General features: G+C 34.3%; 1 protein-coding gene across 1 annotated transcript in view; it reads left to right on the top strand.

Moving 5' to 3' along the window:
- The first annotated feature begins 7,665 nt into the window (after window positions 1-7,665).
- Window positions 7,666-24,312, top strand: part of LOC114349525 (palmitoleoyl-protein carboxylesterase NOTUM) — a 129,995-nt gene continuing 113,348 nt past the window's right edge. The window contains exon 1 of the mRNA XM_050659704.1: window positions 7,666-7,822. Within this exon, the coding sequence (XP_050515661.1) occupies window positions 7,805-7,822 (18 nt within the window). The 5' untranslated portion in view covers window positions 7,666-7,804. The remainder of the gene's footprint in view (window positions 7,823-24,312) is intronic.

Genomic DNA, 24,312 nt, shown 5'->3' with positions numbered 1-24,312 from the left:
TTTCCAGTGTTGCAATCAAATCTCTATGCAGCACTCTATGTTTTGTTTCATTCAAAGGATGTTTCCTTAGTAGATCTTGCTTTCATTTTACGAGCGTGGGTCACATTTTGCACATATTGCCATATAGATCTGGGGTTTTGTTCCAATTTTAGAACCGTAGAGCATCAACTACTGCAGATAATGCCTGATGGTATACAAAGAAGAATCGATTTTTGACAAAAGCCATACAGATGTATCTTTCTGGTGCCGAATTTAAAATTTTTTTCAAACGCTGCTATATAGCATTAAAAAATAGATTTTTTTTCCTATTAGACTGCATTCAAAGGTCATTTCATGAAAAAATTGCAGATATTGCCATATGGTTTTCAAGGTGCGATATTTGAGAAGGAGCATAAGTCAATTATTATTAACGAAGTTATTACCTAACTTTATCCGCAAAAATCCGAATGCCACCTCTCACATCCACCTAAAAACAGATTCTTCCTGGTCTAATAATATATGAAAAAATTTTTGTCCGACAAATATACCTATTGGGCGTTTTAATAAGTCCGACACGTAGAGCATTTCAAATGACAGGAATTATGTTGGTGATAGATAGCAGTCTGATTTTTGCATGAGAGTTTAATGAAACGGTAACAAATCAATTGTAAGTTCTGTCCGACAAAATACATGGGACGTTTTCGTAGTCTGACGTTCGAAACCTGTAACCTGTTCCACAATTAAAACTTCCCCTGTTCCAGTGTTCCCATATATCAAAATTTGTCAGACTAGACACCGTTAAGCTATTAACAAATTTCCAGCTTGCTATTAATAAACTTTTTTTGGCACGCAGGATCCAGGCCTGATAGGTACCTAATGGTCTAAGTGGTAGAATTTAGAAAATTGATGAACATCGTCAGATTTATCAAGGCACAAACCCTCTGCTGGATGGACATAGATGATCTCACCAACTGGAGATCAGTAAGAGATAGACTACGAGGAAGGCTCAAAAGAAGATGGGAGAACCAGTTAATAGAGGGCCTAGGAAGATATGAGTTAAAGAATGGAAATCCGTATGCAAAAAGAGGAAAGAGTGAAAAATGAATATGGATGCCACGCAACCAATATTAAACCAAGAAATGAGGTAAAAATGCTAGATTTATCGATACCGGATTAATAAAACAATTGAATATAACAACCTCCAACTATAGTGTTATTATCCAATACTAGAACATTAGTTCAAAAATAATTAATTGAAAATGAGTTCTGTAATGTGAAAAGTATTGAACTTTCTTTATAAAACTCCTTTAAATCATAATAGTTATTTATGCTATAAGTGTTAAAAGTACACGTTTAAGGTGATACAGTAGCGATCAACAGGTAGCAAAAACGCGTTCCAAGATTGCGGCTGTAATTTTGAATATTTTTTCGAGATATTTGGCACACATATTCGTAATATAATAAAGAATGGCGGTGCAGAGCCCAATTTGAAAAATATATTAATATGTGGAAATTACTCTGTAATTAAATACAATATTAAAAAAACGAGCCGGTACCGCCATTAAGAAGAACAAAAAAATACACTTTCTTCAAATAAACTTTTTTATCCGATGCCTAGATTTTGTGTCATTTTGAAACTACTAAAATTTTTTATTTCATAAAAAGTTCATACTAAAATTTTTTATTTCATAAAAAGTTCATAGTTCCAAAATGACACAAAATCTAGGCATCGGATAAAAAAGTTTATTTGAAGAAAGTGTATTTTTTTGTTCTTCTTAATGGCGGTACAAGCTCGTTTTTTTAATATTGTATTTAATTACAGAGTAATTTCCACATATTAATATATTTTTTAAATTGGGCTCTGTACCGCCATTTTTTATTATATTACGAATACGTGTGCCAAATATCTCGAAAAAATATTCAAAATTACAGCCGCAATCTTGGAACGCGTTTTCGCTACCTGTTGATCGCTACTGTTTCCTCTTAAGGCACGCATGTGAAAGTTTGCAGAATGAGCGATAGCGAGTTCTGCACTTCACATGAGTGCCTTAAAAATGTACTTTTTAACATGCATATCATACAATATTTTTTCTACAAACGTAATTACAGGACAATATCTACAAAAACTTTTACTTGAACTTGACTGACATTACATTTTTATATTTTTTTGACATTACATCCAAATTGCCTATACGGACAATACGAACTGCAGTGCCTTAAAGCAGCATTTTTAACGCTCGTATGGAATGCTAAAAAATGCATTTTTAACACGGTTGTAGAAAAAAGTAATTAACTCATGATATTTACATGAAATTGTATTGAAAATCATCAATTTGAAAAAAAAACTCAAAGGGTTAATAACTGAGATAGACATAACTCAATAAGGAAATAAATGTAAAAATCAAAGAAGAAACAATTAGGATTTATTTATTTAAAAAAAAATTATTTGTTCTTTGTATTGCTCATGTCAGCCCTTCTTACTTATTTTCAGTCAGCAGGAAATCACTTGTTCACATTTCCAAAAATCGGTTAACTCTGCCCATCGGGGGTTAAGATTAGTGTAAAAATTCCGAGTGGCGCATCGCCGTGTTAAGGGTGATGGGGAACGTTTATATCTCGCGCCGTCATGGCCGTGCAGGCTCAGTGGAGGCCGTTTGGAGTTTTGTGAGTTAGTCGCACAAGAGAAGAAATCAAACAGAGAATAATAATTATTATAGTAAATAAATGCTATTTTGGCCTGCATAAACACCTGAAAAGTAGAAACTTAAGCCAGAAAACAAAAATAACAAAACATAAAATTATTATATAGGTACTACCAGTGCTAGATCTGAAACGTAAACCATCTCCAGGAAAGATGAAAGCCTCTTGTTAATATTTTAACGAAGAATCCTGAGAGAAATATTTAGAGGTGTAACTTGGAAGGAGGAGGTACAGCTATGAGATATACTACAAATACAAATAGATATCTGGTGCTAAAGACGTGATATCTCTCATAAAAATAAGATCTCAGCAGAATAACCCTCCTAGTCAACAAGAAAGTCTAATCATCTATGTTTTGCTTCATATTCTACCTGGATTGCTCGTTGGTCCACATATGCATTGAAAAAACTTCCTATTACGATTCTCTGCTCTGACGGAAAAGCTGTAATTAGGTTTCCTAACTGATCATGGGAAGCCTCCCTTGCATTCTCACCCAGACCAAATTAAGAAGCATTCACATAGACAATATTTAACTCTAGATTACCAAGTAGGCATACTCAGAAGAAATATTCAAAAAAGCATTAGAAGATGAAGTAGCAGGCATAAAAATAAATGGCCTACCCATATGTGAAATTAGATACGCCGATGACACAATACTAATAGCAGAAACTATTACAGATCTACAAAGAATTTTAGATAAGGTTGTTGCAACAAGTGAAGAATTAAGAATTTGGTCTGTCACTAAACATAAAGAAAACGAATTTCATGGTTATATCAAAGAAAAATATTAGAAACATCAATCTACACGTAAATAATAAGACGATGGAACGAGTTCAGAATTATAACTATTTAGGGACGAACATTAGTGAAACAAACGATTATATCAAAGAAATCCGAATTAGAATAGAAAAGGCTAGAAGTGCATTCACTAATATGAAACAAATATTATGTAGTAGAGACCTCAGCCTAAATCTTAGAAAGCGAGTACTAAAATGTTATGTATTTTCTGTTCTTTTGTATGGTGTGGAGACATGGACTCTCAATAAACAATGCCTCAATAGATTGGAAGCATTTGAGATGTGGACGTATGGAAGAATGCTGAGAATCTCCTGGAGAGACAGAATAACCAATGAGGAAGTACTAATGAGAATACAGAACAGCAGGGCGATACTGGATTCCATCAAAATAAGAAAACTTCAATACTTGGGTCATATAACACGTGGTGACAGATATGAACTCCTAAAATTAATTATGCAGGGAAAGATTCAAGGAAGGCGCAGCATAGGTAGGAGAAAAATGTCCTGGCTGAGAAATCTCAGAGAATGGTTTGGATGCAGCTCAACTGAACTCTTTCGGACTGTAGTGTCGAAAGTGAGAATAGCAATGATGATTGCCAACCTTCGTCGCGGAGATAGCACGTAAAGAAGAAGACCAAGTACAAGTTTCACGGGTATTTCTGAAATTGTCCTCAACCGGAAATTTGGACGGCGGCTTTGTTTGCTTCCGAAAATTTTTACCTCAGGAGATGCCATTATTTGAATGTAATGTTTTTTAAGTTGGCGGAGATCTGTTAACTCATATGACCTGAAAATATTTTTGGACAATTGATTCCTGAATGATTCTTCAAGAGCACCAATACAACCAAAGGGCAGTGTTACCCCGCACCCCCTTACATTTTTCTGTAGAGGCCAGGATCGTTACTAAGGATTGCTCTTCCTGCCAATGTATTGTTCATCATATTATTCCCACATTCCCCATAGTCCATATAAAGATAAAAAGCTCACTCAGAGTACTAAACAGAAAATTTACAGAGCAGCAGTTAAACCAGTAATCACATATAGGTACATATGGTGCTGCTGCTGAAGTACTGTGCTTGATAGATAAATATGAAGAAAGATTAAGTATCCTATAGAGAAAAATAGCTCTTAGCTCTTAAAGTACGCCTAATGCCTCCTCTACACATCGGCAGACGCGTCTGCGGATGCATCTGCCGATGTATCATCACGCGCTGACCACACATCTGTAGTACACATCTGCAAATCGTTCAGTCTGTGTTAATTCTCGGATGACGCAATATCTACTTTGAATTCACTGCGGAAACTAATGCGTCGTAGAGGTCCGAGGTAAAGAACAGACGATCAAATTACCCCATCTACACATCTGCAGATGCATACGCAGATGCCGTCCGCGGACACGTCTGCCGATGTGTAGAGGAGGCATAACAAAATGTTACGTCTACAGTGTTCTGTACTATGGAGTGGAATCATGGACGTTAAATGTAAAGACAATGAGACGACATAACGCCTTTGAAATGTGGACCTATAGAAGAATTATGAGGGTTTCCTGGGTAGACAGAGTTACAAACAATGAAGTACTGAGAAGAATAGGTAAAGAGAAGGAAATTGAACTTACAATTAAAGAACAGGAGCTACAGTATCTCGGACATGTGATGCGGGGCGAGAAGTATGGCATCCTACGACTCATAATGCAGGGAAAGATAGATGGCAGAAGAAGCATCGGAAGAAGACGAATTTCATGGTTGAAGAACCTGAGAGAATGGTTTGGATGCAGCTCAAAACAACTATTTAGAGCTACTGCCTCAAAAATTAAAATAGCTATGATGATTGCCAACCTCTGTAGCGGAGATGGCACCTGAAGAAGAAGAAGAAGAAGAGAAAAATAATTCGGAGAGAAGGGCCCACTAAACTTAGGTAGGTAATGGTGAATTTAGAAAATAGATAAACTACGAAATAAGAGAAATTCTGAAAGGAGAAAACATTGACAGATTTATCAAGGCACAAAGACTCTGCAGGATGGACAAATATGAATGGGAGTTCCAGAAAGGAAAGACCCAGAAGTAATTATCAAGAAAATCAGCAACTGGAGATCAGTAACAGGTAGACCACGAGGAAGACCCAAAAGAAGATGGAAATACCAGATAAAAGAGGGTTTTGCACAAAGAGGAATGAGTAAAAAAAGACTGGATGCCACACAACCAATTCTAAACCAAAAAGTAGATGCGGACTGATTCTCGCGACAAATGAAGTAAAAATTAAATCCTAGGTTAATCGATTATTCCTGTTTCATCGACTTCGAAAAAGCGTTCGACAGGGTCCGACATGAAAAACTAATAGAATTATTGAAAAACAGAGATATAGACAGACGAGATTTACGAATTATCATCAATCTGTATTGAAATCAAAAGGCCAATATAAAGATAGAAGAAGAAGAATCCGAGAATATTGATATAAAGAGAGGAGTAAAACAGCGTTGTTTTCTGTCGCCGCTACTGTTTAAGCTGTAACCTTTAACCTGTGTAACTGTACAGTGAAGCCATATTTCAGGAAGCGATAGCGGAGCTAAGTGATGGAATCTCTATAAACGGAAGAATAGTAAATAACATAAGATTCGCTGATGACACCGTTATAATGGCAGACACTCTGGAATCTCTACAGGAATTGCTAAATAGAATTAACGATTATTGCATTCGATACGGACTAAAAATAAACAAGAAAAAAACTAAATTTATGACTGTCTCAAAAACAGAACATGGAAATGAAAGGTTAATGATAGAGCAAACCCAAATAGAAAAAGTAAAGACATACAATTATCTGGGAACCTGGGTTGATTAATGACCAAAGCAAAGAAACTAAAGTCCGAATTGAAACTGTAAGGCAAGCATTCATAAAATTGAAGACACTGCTTACAAACAAACCTTCATTTGCCTCTCAGATTGAGGGCTCTAAGGTGTTACATATTTTCTATATTGCTATACGGAATGGAAGCTTGAACATTGAAGAGACAACACATTCATAAGAAGAAAAAAGGCGTTCGAAATGTGGTGTTGAACAGAAGAATATTGAAAATTCAGTGGGTTCAAAGGATTACCAGTGTTAAAGTGCCACCGACGTTTAAATAAGGAGTTAGAAATTATGAAGGGAATAAAAACTAGAAAATTAGAATATTTGGGTCACATTACCAGAGGAGAAAAATATGAGTTGCTGAGAATTATTATGCAACGAAGGATCCAAGAAAGAAGAAGTATAGGAAGAAGACGCATCTCCTGGCTGAGGAACCTTAGAGTATGAGTATGGTTTAACTGTAGTTCATTACAACTGTTCAGAGCAGTAGCCAACAAAGTGACCATAGCCATTATGATATCGAACCTCCGATAGGAGAGGGAAGTTTTAGAAGAAGAAAGTTAATCGATACAGGATTAATAAAACAATAAAGCATTTAATGCTGCAACAGTACTTAAAATAGAATTAATTTGAAAAGTTCTATATAAAGAAATATTAATACAGTGGAACCTCGATAAGTCGGATTAATCGGGACATCGGCCGATCCGGGTTATCGAAAATCCGGGTTAGCCGGAGAATATGGTAAAAATTATTAAAATACGGTATACTTAGAGATAAACTCCATTATAAATGCCAAAACATGAAATCCATATGCACAGTACATCTAAATTACATACAGTTGTATAGAGTATTGTTTATTTCTTGGTAAAAAACTCAGTTGAAATGAAAAAAATTTTGTTTTGTCTGATGAAAATCGGTTTGGGTTAGCCGGACTTCCGAGTTATCGGTGGTCGCCTTATAATCTCAAACAATAAACCCACGACGTTTACATAAAATTGTATTGAAAATCATCAATTTAAAAGAAAACTCAAAAGAGTTAATTGAAATAGATTTCTCTAACTCAATAAGGAAATATCAAAAAAGAAACAATTAGGATTTATTTATTTAAAAAAAGTTATTTGTCCTTTTTATTGCTCATGTCAGCCTTGCTTACTTACAGAAAATACCTTTTCAGTCAGCAGGAAATCACTTGTTCGTATTTCCAAAAATCGGTTAACCCTGCCCATCCGGGGTTAAGATTAGTGTAAAAATTCCGAGTGGCGCATCCCCGTGTTAAGGGTGGTGGGGAACGTTTATATCTCGCGCCGTCATGGACGTGCAGGCTCAGTGGAGGCCGTTTGGAGTTTTGTGAGTTAGTCGGAGATCGGCTTTCGTGTAGCGGTGAACAGAAAGACGTAGTGAGAGATAACGAATACGAGAATCGCGGAACGACGAAGAGAATCGTCAGGTGTGCTTTTTTGACGTGTTGGCGCGTGGTCTGCAACATGCGAGTCCTCACACAGGTAGGATTTTTTTCTTATTCAAAATAACAATTTTATGCTGACGAAAATAAAAGTTGTGGTATATAATTCGATTTATATGTCATTTATTTAGTATTTGCTATAATTTGTACATTCCGCTATAACTTGTTATTTATAGAATTTTCCATTCATCTCAAAAATTTTACAAAATGTTATTGGTAAAAAGGTGTTAAAAATTTTCAGATAATTGATAATTTGTACTAATTTCAACAAATTTGTATAAAATATTGGCGTAACTGGCGCGTTTTTAGCTATTGACGAGTAGTTTTAATATTTTTTGGGGATAAACCATAAATTTATTGAATCTTCAACTCTCAGATCGAAAACAGAGTTTTCGAAATCAAATTTTTTAAAATCAACGAAAGCTCTTGATGTTTTGGTAGCATAAACTAATTATATCGCATAAACTCAATATAGTTAATATTGACTGTTCCTCTTAAACTGACACCTTGTCATTTTGATCCTTTTTATGTATTTAGCTTTATTATATCTATTTATTGAAATTGTGTTCTCTTTTGTTGTCTATCCAGTATTGTTTCCAGCATCTTTCTTGATATCTCCAGTCCATTGCATCTAAGATCCTTTAGTCCTTTCCTCCTTATATTTCTTTGGTGACCAATATATTAGATATTTCTTTATTCCATGTCTAATCCTTTTGTCGAATGAATAGGACCGCATTTAGGTCAATTGGCGCCCTAGGCAATTCTCTAGTATACACCAAAAGTGGATTTAATCTACGATGTTTATATACATAATAACAGAAAAAATTGTCATTCCAGTTTGATCACATCAGAGATTTCTTTCTTGATTTTTCTTTGGTAAAATCATCTATCATGTCGACATAATTTATCGCCTTTGTTACGTCACTTTCTAGGAACAAAATGGACAAATTGTTAAGACGTTCTTGCGCCATACTTGATCGGAAATTATTTTTAATTCTTAAGGACCTTAATGACCTTTCAGCGGACACGTTGGCAACTGGGATGCACAACTAAATGTGCAAAGCAATGTCAAAATTAAGGAAAATATCTTTCAATTCATTCTTTTTTAAATATTTAGATATGTCAATTAGTGATTTTATTGTGGTATCCAAATGACCCTTTAAGTGAATGCATTCATGTGTAATGACGTATCTAGGTCGTTTTTATAAATTTGTATCAGATTTTCAGGATCTTTAATAATTTCTTCATTGTTTAATTTTTGCAAATCTGTTATAACACGAAAACATAACATTCCAAACGTCTATTCAGGCAGGGCTCTTATCAGTGTCGATTATAGAATGTGTGGATTTTCATCTCATCACTAGCTGAAAAGTTTAAGTTTAGTTCATCATCGGCCCCCTCATCAAATTGATTTCTTTCTCTTACTTATTTCTTTATATGTTTTATTTGGGCACAATTTTTTGGCTTCCTCTTCATAAATGGCCAAATTATTTGTAATTAAGGTAAAGTAATTTGAAAGAGCTTACTCTTTAACGACAGAACCCAGATCCATTGCAAGACTCGGGACATACTTAGTGGATAGGTTCACTCTTCCTAAAATATGTTGCCAAATGACAGCTAATAAAGCCATTTCAAAAGCGTCCATTTTTTCAAATATAGAATATTTCACAGCTGCAGTTTGACACTCACAAATATTGTTTCACTAAGAGATTTCACAACAGGTGATTTTAAGTTGTCAGTCAAAATTTTTCATCTATATTATATGTGGAAACCGAGAAAAATGTACTTATATAATTCTTGTAAAAAATGAAAAAGAAGTGGCGTTCAGACAGGATTCTGCTGCAAAACAAAGTACGTAGGTACTCAGCCAGTTTATTGTGATTTTTTATTCTGGCCTACGGCAAGGAAAATAAAATACACTCTTTTTCGATGTAGAATAAAGTAGCCAATTCCTGAACTTCATTTCACCGTTTAACATTTTTCTGAAAAAACGATTCCTTGTCAGGGATCTGTTTATTCCAGTTGAATGCTCTCTATTGGCGGAACAATGGTAGGTTCCAAGTTTCAGTATAAATCAGACTAAATTAAGTCTTTAGTTTCTGCATATTACGCAAAGTACATTTACATTGCAGTGTTCAATTGCACCAGAAACAGAAAAACACCAGAAGTTGCAAATGATTTATGGTGTAGGTTTCGTTGTAATTATTTCAGAAAAATAACTTTTCATTTTTCTTTTAACTCCTTTTGGCTCTTGTGTTCCTAGTTATGGCCCAATGTTAGAACATTTCTGTCTATAACCTCGTATCATTCAATGCTCTTTTTCTCCCAAACTCCCCTCCCCAAACCCGTTTTTTAAGTTTATGATTTAGTCACCCTAGTATAACCTAGTACCATTCAATGCTCTTTTTCAAACCAAAAAGAATTATAAATAAAAATTAAAAATGGAAGAGAACAACAAAAGAAAATGTTTTAGTGTCTACTACTACATACTTCATTTTCCCGATTCTGCATTTTTTTGCTAATCTCACAAACATATTTAGAATACTGAAAATTTCCTCCAACTATCTAATAATAACTGTTTAAAATAACTCGATATAAACCACGCAATTATTTCCACCGATATGGTCGTTGATCCAAAGTGGACTTAAAGGAAAAACAGTTAACTACCTAGTAATTTTTTAGATAATGACTTTACATTCACTCATTTTGTATAATTATTGATAATCACAACAACAAGCATAGTTGCATCTTTTTATATAAACGTACTTAAATTTTAATTCCATGCGCAACAAAGTCTTCGTTTTTATTGTATGTACTTTCTCTTAGATGGTCAAATTCTTGATGGCGTGTAATATTTATAGTTTACTATAATATTTATATTTATACGACAAATTTGCAAATTAATAATATAGCTCCGGATATTATAATAATAGGCTCCGGATAATGCTGAATATTATATTTTTTATGCTTCAGTGTACTATGAATATGAAGATAACAGGACCATTTCTTCACTTTATTCATGCATTAAACTGTAAGTTATAAACGGGGCAGTAGATACTTTAATAACAGTAGTAGTATTTAAGTGTTTAACGATGTAAGAGTTACCGCCAAGTTGTAGTAGCACCAAGCAGTACCAATACATTTTCACAACCAGAACAAATCTGAAGGATTTGCATCAAGAATAGAGCCGAGCAACGACATAGACTTTTCACAATGTTGTTTAATACTTGTATGCAGATGTAGACCATATAAATAAACAATGGCAGATACTAGTAAGAGAATTTAGAAGAATTAGAAACAATCTTTAGAAAGTAATAAAAGTTGAAAACATTTGAAAACATGTGAATCGAAGGCGCACTTTATTTGTTGTATGCAAAAAATACCGTTAGATATCTAAAAAAAATGTAGTAAGTGTGTCCAATGAGCAATGGTAAAGATAAAAAAGGATATGACATAACAAAGAAGCTTGTCTAATGTCAAAATTGGCAAATTTTTAACAATAACTGTAAAAGGGATCTAAACAGTCCCGTTACTATCTACATCTATATCATCAATTTCTTTACCTGTAGCCCTGCTTCCTAAATTAAATTCTTCATAACTTTCTATCTTGGGCCATATCAATATCAGTCTCCTTTAAAATATCCTTCTAAGCGTCTCCTCCCAGGTCTACTTTGGTCTTCCTCTTTTACTCCTTCCAGGATTCCGCAGATCAACAATGCTTCACATTGGGTGATTATTGTCTCGACATTGAGCAATTAAACAAACCATCGTATTAACCTATGCTCTCTCATTTTGGCATCAATTGGTGTCAGTCCCCCAAATATATTTATTTTTGAAGTTATACTTCTTTAGGCGCGATTGAGAGTAAAATTTCATAAAACTGCGCTCATGCGCACACAGACAGTATGGCGTTTTGTTGCTGAATCTTTCAAGTTATGTATAAATATATCAGTGCAAGAAAAGGTGTGAAAAGAAAATATTAGTGTTTTTAGTAAATATATTTTATAATTTTTGTGTCTTTGGATTTGTCTTCCTCAGGAGTAAGATGAGTATTATTAAAACATTTTATTGTATATTTATTATACTTCACCTTCCAGTCTGTTTGTTACCGTGAATTGTCATTAGGTACGTCCGAACCGATACAGACACAGTCCTCGTAGCGTATTTGATATAGCATTCGGCCAGAGATCGAGAGGTCTTGAGTTCGAGTCCGGAGCAATCCTATACTTTTTTTTTTATTTTTTTGAAAGCGGTAAGCACAAAATTAAATTAGTGTTTAAGAAAATTAAAACAAACTGTTTAAAGTATATTTAATTTTAAGAAATCATATAATAGAAGTATAACGTCTTACGTGCGTACAAAGTACACACACATTATTTTTTTAATTTTATCGTTTTGTGTTACTCTCCTCATCCATCTAAGCATTTCCGCTACATACATTTGTTATTCCTCTGTCTTTTTATCTGGCCAACATTCAGTTTAGTACATCATAGCTAGTCTTATGCCTGTTTTATAGAACTTTCTTCCTTCCACTTCATCCATCCAACTCTAATTGCACTGCATGCACCTCCATCTATTTTCCCATTACTTTGTAATACCGATCCTAGGTACTTAAAACTATTACTTTTTACAATCCTTTCACCATCCAAAGTTGTTGATACTATTGCTATGATGATGATCCTTTCTTATATCGTATTAGTCTGCTTACGTTCGCTTTCTGCAACCTCAGTGATTTCTCGAGTAGTGTAATTTCTGTGGCCTATTTCCCATTCACCAGTTTTTCTTTGCGTACGTCATTCTCTTTTGTATATTTCTATACATTTAACTAGCTCTCGTTTTTCTACTAGCTCTTGTTTTTCGTCATCCATGATTGTTCTTTCTATTCTCATTTGTTGTCTAATGCCGTCGTTTCTTATGTGTTCCAGTCTAGATCCTCTTGCTGACTTCCTCCAAAAATCTTTCTCAGTGGTTCTCCTAGGTTAATACTGGTTTTAATATTGTGTTGTGAATTTGTTTTTATTTTCTGTTCTTATATTTTTTTGCCACAGTACCCTGAATTCAGGGCTCCTACCTCTTTTCCCTTTACTTTATGTTGTATAGTTCATACGTTATCTCAGATCTCTGCTGTCCCTCGTACATTGTTTAAACCTAACAAAATGTCTCTTCCTGTCATTGTTATCACCGTCGGCAGCACAAGTAGTACTACACCGACATGTTCACATACGTTATGGTATTTACCAAACGCTTGTGTGTCCGATAAACGATTTACAAGTAGCAGTGTAAACTTGTCAAGCACCTGTACTGCCTACTGCTTGTGCAACATACAGGGCGATCTGATCAAAAAAGACATATTAATGTACGGGCGGATTTTTTGTAATGTGAAACTTGTAGTACTACACAAGATTCCTATATTGGAATAATTATAAATATCGGTACCTTCTGTTCTCAGTTTGGTACAAGAATTTACAAAGATAATAGAACAAACCAATAAATTCGTATCATGTGCTATCAAAAATTGTACTACATAAACAATTGTCAATCCCAGTATCGCTATATTTTGTTCATGTTCCATCTTCTTCTTCAAGGTCCATCTTCTATAGCAGGATGGAAATCATCACGACTATGTGGACCCTGTTGATCGTCGCTCTTAATGCATAAAAAACTACTGCATTCAAACCATTTCCTCGAGTTCTTAATCCAGGATGTCTTCCAACATTTCGCTTACTCAAATTTTCGTCTTTAGATAGTTAATATTATTTCCTCTTCATTTCCGATCCTTCTAGTTACTTCCACATTTGACAATGTTTAAATACATGATACCTATTCGTAGGATTCTTCTCTAACACCAAACTCTAAAGGGGGCGAACTTATTTACATGTACTTGTTTTAGTGTCCATGCGTCCAAGCCATAAAGAAGAGTAGAGAACACGTAACACCGAAGCATCCTTTGGCGTAGTTCTAAAATTGTATCCCCACAACAAAGAAAGTTTAATGAATGATGTTCATGCTATTTCAATACGTGTTTTAATTTCTTTTGTTTGGTCTACAATTTATGTTATTCATGTTCATAAGTATTTGTAGTTATCTACATTCTCAATTATAGTATCTTCAGTAATCAACTGGATGTTTGTATCTGCTGATTTAGTCATCATTATACATTTAATTTTTTCAAATTCATCTTCCGCCCGTCATCGTTGACAAATAAATAATTGTTGTTATCCATCATCATTATGAACAATATCAGATACGCAGATGACACATTGTTAGTGACAGGATCAATTGAACATCTTCAAGCGTTATTGAACCGAATGGTGGCGTTCTGCGCGATATATAGACTGAAACTCAACGCAAGAAAAACCAAGTTTATGGTTATTAGTAAACAGGCAGCCGTAAATAATAATAACTATAACGTAACAATTGGTAATGGCTCAATTGAACGCGTAAGTTATCTTGCATATCTGTGTACTCATATTAATGAAAGCCGGAACCCTAGTACAGAAATAAAAAGAAGAATTGCCAAAGCAAGAACAAGTTTTATGAAATTTAAGAAAATCCTGTGCAGTCATGATCTCAATTTGGAATTTCGCATAAGAATGGTTCGATGTTATATATTCCCAGTACTACTTTACAGGTTTGAAGCATGGACCCTGACAGAATCGCTTTTAAAAAACCTAGAAGCATTTCAGATGTGGGTCTACCGCCGTATTCTGAAGATCAGTTGGATAGAAAGAGTCACAAACGAAAGGGTTTTGCAACGTTTGAGCAAAAGTTGTGAAGTAGTGAACACGGTTAAAAGGCGTAAATTGGAATACTTTGGTCACATAATGCGTCACCCAGACACATATATGACATACTTCACCTTGTCATGCAAGGTAAAATAATGGGAAAAAGAAGTGTGGGCCGCCGTACAACTTCTTGGCTTAAAAATCTACGCCAATGGTTTGGGAAAACTAGCACTGAACTATTTTGTGCGGCTTGCTCTCTTTTGGACCTCTCATACCTCTCTCTAGCCACTTTCTTCTCCATAACCTTCTGTTGCACTTCAACGTTCCACCACTAAGTTTTTTGTCCCTAGGAAAAGATGATGATGATGATGACTGTATATTTTGTGACTATAATGTTTGCCCATGAGGTGAGTTTTGTGATACTAATACATAAACCGACAATAAATATCGTTCTACATACCACCAGATTGAAAACAGTAGAAAAAATTAACGTTCACTAAACTAGAGAGAAACAGAAAATCTAAACAGAAAAAAATAAGTTTATCTTATATAAGAACGGTTAAGTCATCATATGGTTTTCATTCCTTGATTATTTCTACCTTTTCCCAGCACTTTTTCCACCATTTGTAAAATAAATCTCCAACTGTTGATATGTTTTTTGCCGTTGACAGTTCCCCCCTTCCCCTCCTATCGTCGGTCGGCCTCGGATTAATTTGTTCTAGCCGGATCAAAAGAAGGATCACTGTGTATAAGTGCTACCGCATACGGCTCACTTTTTATGTTGTTTGAGGCCTTTTAATAGTGCCGCCGCTTATTTATAAAATTAATTGTTCAGATTACGATACAGGTATGAAAAGTTGATGGCGTGTAATAAAGATTGCCGTATTGAAAGAGAAGAACATTGGTAGGCACAAGGAAGTTTAAATAACACTTTGTTAATAGTGATGACCTGCTTATAGGGCGGTATTTGCTCACAAAGGAAGCATTGTTTGAGCTTTCTGAATTACTTTCTTTGTAAATAAGCGAGTAGATTGTTCCTAGTTGAGATGTAAACATTTTCAAACCACATGAAACAATAAAACGCTTAGTAGACTCTATTTACAATAAGGTACAACTGTTTTCTGTTGTAAATGCCACGTATGGCTTAAAACAAAGCCATAATTAATGGCTTCAACCAATATTGTTGATTTTTTCATGAACAGACAACAATAAAAACTAACACACTAGCGAATATAATGCAGATAAACTGCTGCTCAAAAGTTAGAGATATGGAATATTATGCTCATTTTTATAGTTGATTTTTTCGTGAACAGATTGACGGATTCCGCTCATTTTTTTTTGTTATTTTAGATTTTTCTTTAGTATTTACACAGTTGTGCAAAGGTTTACGCAAACTTCTTTTTTGTACTTATACCGGGTGGAAGAATAGAAATGTTTTTCTTATGTTAAGTTTGTGCACCCTGTAGGGAGGACGAGGTTCAGATGTTAGTATACATCGAAATTGTATTGTAGTCTAATGTTTTGTGAACATTTTCTTTTTTGAATGTCCTTGATATCTTTAGAAACAAAGAAGATAGGTGGTTTACTCTTTAACAGGTGTTTTAACTGAAACAAAACTAAATTAACAATAAATAATAGCAGTTAACAAAACTTCAAAAACAGAAAGGCACATAAGATAAACAATTCTTATCGACACCTATAAGAGTTATTTGTCGACCAGGTAAGCGGTATGCACAGCGTAATATAAGAGAGACGAGATTGTTTAATGGAGGCCATGTGATGTTTTGGAGCGGAATTTCTCCGAGAATAAATAGAGATTTGGTGTCTTCGTGGAGGCTCCTTAAATAGCGAGAGGAACATTACACAGATTTTTTCTTTAAACACTCTGTTCCTTTCGCACTATATATGTAGAAACTAAATTCATCTTAGTGGTATGACAAGACATGGCCTCTTCCCGTGTCGCATGTCGTCAGTAAAAACACATACTAAAGAATAAAACCGTCTAGTTTCTTTGTTATTAAAGATATCAGAGAAACTAAAAAAATAAAATATTCGCAAAATATGAGACTACACCATAATACCTATGTATACCCACCTTTATGTCTTTTCCTCCCTACAAGGCGTCTCAAACTTTTGTTTCGGTTAAGAGACATGTTAAACTACAAAAAAGTCTCTTTTCTTTGTTTCTAAAGATATCAGGGACATTCAAAAAGCAAAATGTTCACAAAACATAAGGCTACAATTAAATTCTGGTGAATACTCACATTTGCACCTCGTCTCCCCTACACGGCGTCTCAAACTTAACATAAGAAACACATGTCTTATCTTCCACCCGGTATAAGTACAAAAAAGAAGTTTTGAGTAAACTTTTGCACAACTGTGTAAATACTAAAGAAAAATCTAAAATGATAAAAAAAATTAGTAGAATCCGTTAATCTGTTCTCGAAAAAATCAGCTATGAAAATGAGCATAATTTTCAATATCCCTAACTTTTGACGAGCAGTTTATATTTATTAATAGTAGGTATAACTGCAGATCACTTATTTGCATCACTGCAAAAATTAATTAAACATGTTATTAATTACAGATCAATTCTTTACATAATTAAATTTTATTTGACCCACTTCTAATGACAATTGATCGATGTCTAATTTCCACGCCATTCTATGTAAACCACGTCAGATTCGCTGATAACATCGTGATTATAGTGTGAGCATATTCGTGAAGTTACAAACTATGTAGGAGTAGAGAGTATCTAAATCGCAGGCAGCTCCCAATACGTCATCCTAGAAATGAGTATGACAAAAACAAAAACAATGACAGACATAAACGATCCCAGATATATAACTATAAATGGCAATGAGATAGAACAAGTCCAAGAATATGTCTACCCAGGCCAAATTCTGAAACTTGACAAAGAGAACCAAAATGCGGAAATCACTTTGGTGCGGAAAGAGTAAGACTGGCATGGGCACTATTTGTAAAACTTGGAAACTTGAAAAAGTTGGATACATAAGAACCGCAGAGTAACTCAATTATTGAGGACCAAAGTGTTCAACCAGTCCATCCTTCCTATCATGACATACGAATCTCAAATCTGAACCATAACTAAGGCAAAAGTGAACAACCTAACCACAACAGAAGGGGCAATGTTAGGTATACAGTTGTCAGATAGAATGAGGAACGACTGGGTAAGATCAAGAACAAAATCTAGGATATTACAACAAAAGTTGTCAAACTTAAATGAAGCTTCACAGGTCAGACTGCTAGCCAAAAAGTCCAACGTTGTAATACCACAATACAACATTGGAAACCTCACAAAGATGACCAAGAGAAAGAGATGAGATGGGTAGACGATATTAAAACATTAGCAGAACTACATTCGAAGTATATTGCTCAGGATAGAGATCCATGGAAGGAGTTGGAGGAGGCCTATATCCAAATATGGACGATAGAAAGCTAAGAAGCAGAAAAATAAAAAGATTGACAAATTTAAAATTATTTACCGGAGCTGATAGGTACATTGTAAACGTATGATACTAGATTATTTTTACATTTCCAAATATAGTGCAAAAATTAATAGGGATTTACATAGACTATGCTGTATATAGACTATAAAGTGAAGCACGTTTTAAAAAGAATCTGTAGAAATAGTCTCTGTAGCAGAGAATCTCAAACATTCAACCATATCTTGCATGCCTACGATCAGAGCCGTCCGGTACATCTTTTCAATATGATGCAAATCTTCGAAATGCCGCCCCTTAAATATTAGTGAAACTTACCTAACTTTTATTTTTATTAAAAGAAACTACACAAAATTAACGAAAACTTCTATTTTAAAAACAAATATACTTTAAATTAAATGAAATATGTATTAACACTACATTAAGTGGGTATGCGCAAAATTTGCTTGAAATGCTTTTTAAATGCATTCATTTTTTTTTCGAATCCTGAGAAAACTATTTAGAATTTTTGAAAAATTTAAATGCAGGCTAAAAGATTACATTATTACAGAGGGCCTAACGTCCCTGAAAATATCTATAATGTTTATTTGAATAAGTTACAGGGTGAAAAAAAAAAGAGAAAATTGAGGGTAATTTTTAATTACAAATATCTTATTCAAAAGAAACCTTTTGTTTATTCTAAGGGACTTTCGACCCTCGGTAATAATGTAATCTTTCAATCTGCGTTTAAATTTTTCAAAAATATTTGTTAGTTCTTTCAGTATTCGAAAAAAAGTGAAAGCATTTAAAAAGCATTGCAAGCAAATTTTGCGTCTATGCTCTTAAGTAACATTTACAAAAATTATAATGTTACCCTTCTGACTTTAATTTTGGTAAAACTCATCAATCAGATTGGTGTAATCTAGTTGGGAGAGACAGGTGTAGCAGGTAGTGAGAACTCTATTGAAATAAGTGCTAAATTTTTTAGTTTTGTTTGTGTTATGTTCGTAAATAGTTTTTAATTTTGAAAAATTTCTTTCCCCACTAGCTACCGAGACAGGGAGTGTTAATAAAATTCTTAGTTTACAACTACATTTGGGTATAAAGAAATTTAGTCATTTTGGCACAAATAGTTCAAAACCTCTATAAAGGTGTCATGGAATATGGTATCATTTGAAATATATCACGCAATTCTTCTAGAAGATCATTATATCATCAGATTTTTTTCTTCTTCTATTGAAAGTATTGAATAAAGATTCATACAATATTTTTCTAGTGTTTCATCATCTATTTCCCTCAATTTAAAAATATCATATATAAATTTAAAATTTTTATTATGAGTTTCTAGAAGCGAAAATCGATCAATCAAAGAATTAACGGCAATGTTTAAAGTATAGATGAACAAATTTATTTTAAATTTAGCTTCATCTGTTAAGAGCTCCTCCGCATATTCTTTGTAGTCAAATAAACGCTTTTTTCTCCTCGCTCTAATTTCATTTTCAGCTGGAAATTCGGAACTTATATCAAAATTTTCTGCAATTTCATTAAACTTTTGTTTGGTCATTAGCCATATTGTCTCTAATTTTTAATTTTTTCTATAGTTTCTGACAATATTTTTATACAATCTGACAATTTTTTTTTATTTTACTGATTATGTCGCCCCCCTTGTGATGCGACCGCATTGCCGCGTCATAGCACGGCACTGCCCTGCCTGCGATGTATTAGATCCAGGCGGCAAATATTTTTTGGAAACAACCAAGTGACTCCAAATAATGCGTTTCCCATTCAGTAGACATGCATAAGCTGGTACAGGGTACCAGTACCAGAGTCCTGGAATGTGGATCACAAAGAAGTGGAAGATGTACAATTAGCCGATTGACAGCAGTACGACCTGTTTATAACAGGCAGTTTCCAGGAAAAAAAATTTTATTTTGATTTATGATGTTTTAGAACAAGCAAAACTTTTTATCAAAAATTACATTTTTCGCTACTATACGCTTTTTTGGACACCGTATCCATAGACACATACACATTTCTAGGTTGATTTCTATATACTTAAACATATTTTCTTTCATTGTATAATTTTTACATCTCTCTAATTTTGATATTCTTTGATTGGGATGCGTCACAAAAAATTACAGTAAAATACATAAATTTCAAGCAATATGAAGATGAATCTTCAGTTAACTGAAGAAATGGCGTAAGGAGCTTTCAGCGACAAATTCGTTAGTTATTTATTAGAGTATAAAATTATCTCAAATTAATTTACACACCATAATATTTTCACTTCCATATTAATTATTTTATAAATATATAGTAGTATAATATAGTATTTTTACTACAAAAGCGATATTACGTAGGTCAAAATTTTTGACGTAAGAGAACTGTCAAAACATTAGAATGTGACTTTTCATTACTGGCATATTTATTATAAACATGGCAATAATGAAAAGTCACATCCTAATGTTTTGACAGTTCTCTTACGTCAAAAATGTTGACCTACGTAATATCGCTTTTCTAGTAAAAATACTATATACAACAGTATACCTAAAAACGTTTAAAGAGCTATATGATGCTGAAGAAACGCTGAATATAAATGAATACGAAACACATATAAGTGCTACAATCAATGACGAAGAGGTAGAAGCAAATATCAAGAAGCTAAAAGACAGAAAATTACCTGGAACGGATGGTACACCAAAGGAACTTATAAAGATGGAGGCCCAAAACTTGCAAGTAAACTGTCGCAACTCTTTAAAAAAATCTTAAACGAAACAGAAACACCAGAGGAATGGCATAAGAGCATTACAATCCCCATATTTAAAAAAGGACAAAAAACTTGCCCACAAAACTACAGAGGAATAACACTCTTAAATACAACGATGAAACTTTTCACGGGTATTCTGAAGGTCAAACTGGAAAGACAAATCACTAATGCTGAAGAACAACAAGGTTTTACAAAGGGGCGATCTAGAACAGACGCAGTATTTATAATAAAACAAATAAAAAAAGCTATAGAGTTCGGCATGCCAGCGTATATTTGCTTCATTGATCTGACGAAGGCGTTTGACAGAGTTCGCCTGGGAGACATTCTAAATATATTAATAAAAAATAAAACACCGACCAACATAACAAAGATATTCCATAACCTTAATAACAACAACGTAACCAAAGTTAGAGCAGAAGAACAGTTCACTGAAAATGTTATAACACCGGGAGGAATTAGGCAAGGAGACCGTTTAAGCCTCTTCTTGTTTAACCTACTCATGGGCAAAATTATAAACAAAGTAACATCTCTTAATCTCGGATATAGAATGGGCAATAAAAGAATTGGTATAGTGTGTTACGCAGATGATGCAGCAATTATTGCTGAATCAGAAGATGATCTTCAGAGACAGCTCTTTCAGTTCTTTCAAGTAAGCCGCTAACTAAATATGAACATTTCTACCAACAAAACTAAACGTATGACAATACCAAAAAATCCGCTCAGATGTAAGTTATTGGTTGAGAATAACCCCATAGAACAGGTAATGCAATTCAGATATCTGGGCATAGATATATCAAGCACTCACGACCCAGTAAAGAACCTGAGGAGTCAGATCAACAAAGCGTCTGCATTGTCAGGATGTTTGCTGGAGATAGTCTGGTCAAATCCGTATATGCGCACAGATAGTAAAATTAGAATCTACAAGACTTGCATACGACCGATCATAACATATGGCATAGAAGTGCGCGAAGATACCAACAAAACAAACGGATGCTAAGAGTTGCCGAAATGGAAACCCTAAGAACAATAGTGGGAAAACAAGAAGAGACAGAGTAAGAAATACAGACATTAGAGATCAATGCAAAATTCAAGATATTGTAAGATGGGGAAGGCAGCGCAAGAGGATGTGGTGCAACCATGTAAGACGAATAGATGAGAATAGACTCCCAAAAATTTCTCTAGAAAACAACCCGCCCGGTTCAAGACCCCCGGAAAACCACCTAAAAGATGGAGGGATAGTGGACAATCTACCTCCCAGGAAATTAACCAGAGGCAGCTTCAGAATTAAACAGATCAAAAGATCTCCAAGAAGTAAAAGAAGAAGAAGAAAACCTAAAAACCCGTGTATTTGACCAGTACATCCTTCATGTTCTGACGTATGTTCCAGAAACATGGACATTAACAAAGGCCAACATAAACAAAATATAAATAACTCCGAGAAAAATGGAAAGATCCATGTTGGGAATAAAGCTACAAGACAAAAAATCAAACAAATGGATAAGAGAGAAAACACAAGTAAAAAATGTAACTGAACATATAACAGGGTTAAAGTGGATATTTGCGGGCCACAATGCGAGAAAGGAAGGTAAAAGATGGAATGCTGAAATACAAAACTGGAGACCGTGTACAGGAAGAAGAGGAAGACCTCAGATGCGATGGAAGGATGATATTGTAAAAGCTACAGGAACTCACTAGAAAAGCACAGCCAAGGACAGACAAATATGGAAAGATTTGAGGAAGGCCTATGTCCAAAGGTGGATAGAAATGGGCTAAAGAAGAAGAAGTAAACGGAGTAAGTTATCAATCGAAGTAGCACAGAAAACGACAATAAACATCGTTCCCATACCACCAGATTGACAACAGGTGGAATACTTTCTTTGGCTACACCTCCTGAGATTTTCAAAATTTTTAAATCAAACCGGATGCCGAGGAAATTAAGATGAGAGAATTTTAAATAATTCCCAACTCATCTGCTCAGCGTGGTAAAAGTTCCAACAAGAAAGGTTCCTTAATACTCTTACAAAAGAGTAAATGAATTGAAAATGTATAAACATTTTCAATTTCTTTGCAACACGAAAATGCAGCAGCTACATAATGCTCTGGTTAAATCGGAGAGTGCAGGAAGAGTCTATACCGGTTTTGGAGGTCTTTTCCCCCTCATCAGTAGTCCCATATCCTCTTCTCTCCGATTTCCCCAGGCATCACACTTTGGGCCTCTTTCCGGAAGAAGTTATTCGCGCTTTAATTGTGTTTTTTCAGAAATATCTTTAAATTTTTCTACTGTTCATCTTGTTGAAAACTAGCCACTCACCGGTAAAAATATTTCGAAGATTATTGTTATAAAATTTCACTCAACACTTCAACTTCGGTCAATAAAGTTTTTATCTGAAATTTTTAATGTTTGTGCTGACGTTAGCTATCGTGTTTCCCCCTTTTAATTACTGTCCAAATAATTTCCGGGCTTATTGGAACAGCTCCCAGAGCCATTAAAATCAGAATTACGATTTTTCGACATCATAAAGGTAACAATTTTCATCCAGCTTTTCACTCGTGAAGTTATCCATAAAAGTCGTGCTTGATCTCTATAAAGTATAAGGCCATTTTATTTTCGTTAAAAACAATGTTGATACTCCAGGGAAATGAGGCAAAAATATACCATGTTCGGGACACTTCACCAGCCAGGTTGCAAGTAGGTTTTTTGGATACTATATACCTAATACATTATAAATCCAAATATGCCCTTCTAGTTTAGAGAACTAAGGAAAAAAATATCTTGTTGGTGGCACAACCCCCTCCAGGCCGAAACCAAATTTTTTGAGTAGTAAGGACATCTATTACAATAACCTATATGTTTCCTGCATAGTGCGGCCGATATGTGAAACAATTGCACATTTAATGGTACAAGCATATAATTTGGACCACATATACTACAAATATAAAGGTTCAAATTTAGATATGAGGCCATCTCAGATTTTGCCGTTTACAAAAATGGCGGGCATTTAAAATGGCGACTATACATATGTGTTTAATAGTACCATAACTCTTGAACGAAAAGTCCGATTTCAAACAAATTTGGTATATAGGTTCTTTTTTTGATTTACAAGATGGATGTGGTGAACCAGAAGAATCGGTTTACCAAAAGTTGTGTTTTTACTGGTTGTTTATGTAAAAATATGTTTTTTTTTTCAATTTTTTCCCTCTGTATATATTAATTTTTCAAAAAGGTAATACCGCAATTGAAACGAGCGTAAAAATATTTCGTAGGAAAATATTTTAAAATTTTTAGTTATGTTACTTACCATTTAATAAATGCATAACGTATCTTCACATGTACCTATATGTGGCAGATTCGTGCAAATATTATAAGAATTATTGTGAATTTATTGGTAGAATCATATAATTTGGACCACATATACTACACACATCAAGGTTCATATTTAGATATAAGACCATCTCAGATTTTACCTTTTACAAAAATGGCGAGCATTCAAAATGGCGACTATACATATGTGACTAATAGCACGATAACTTTTGAACGAAAAGTCTGATTTCAACCAAATTTGGTATGTAGGTTCTTCTGTTGATTTGTATGATC

Source organism: Diabrotica virgifera, chromosome 1 (genome assembly GCF_917563875.1).
Source record: "Diabrotica virgifera virgifera chromosome 1, PGI_DIABVI_V3a".
NCBI classification, from domain to species: Eukaryota; Metazoa; Arthropoda; class Insecta; order Coleoptera; family Chrysomelidae; genus Diabrotica; species Diabrotica virgifera.
This window is presented reverse-complemented; position numbering and strand designations above follow the sequence as displayed.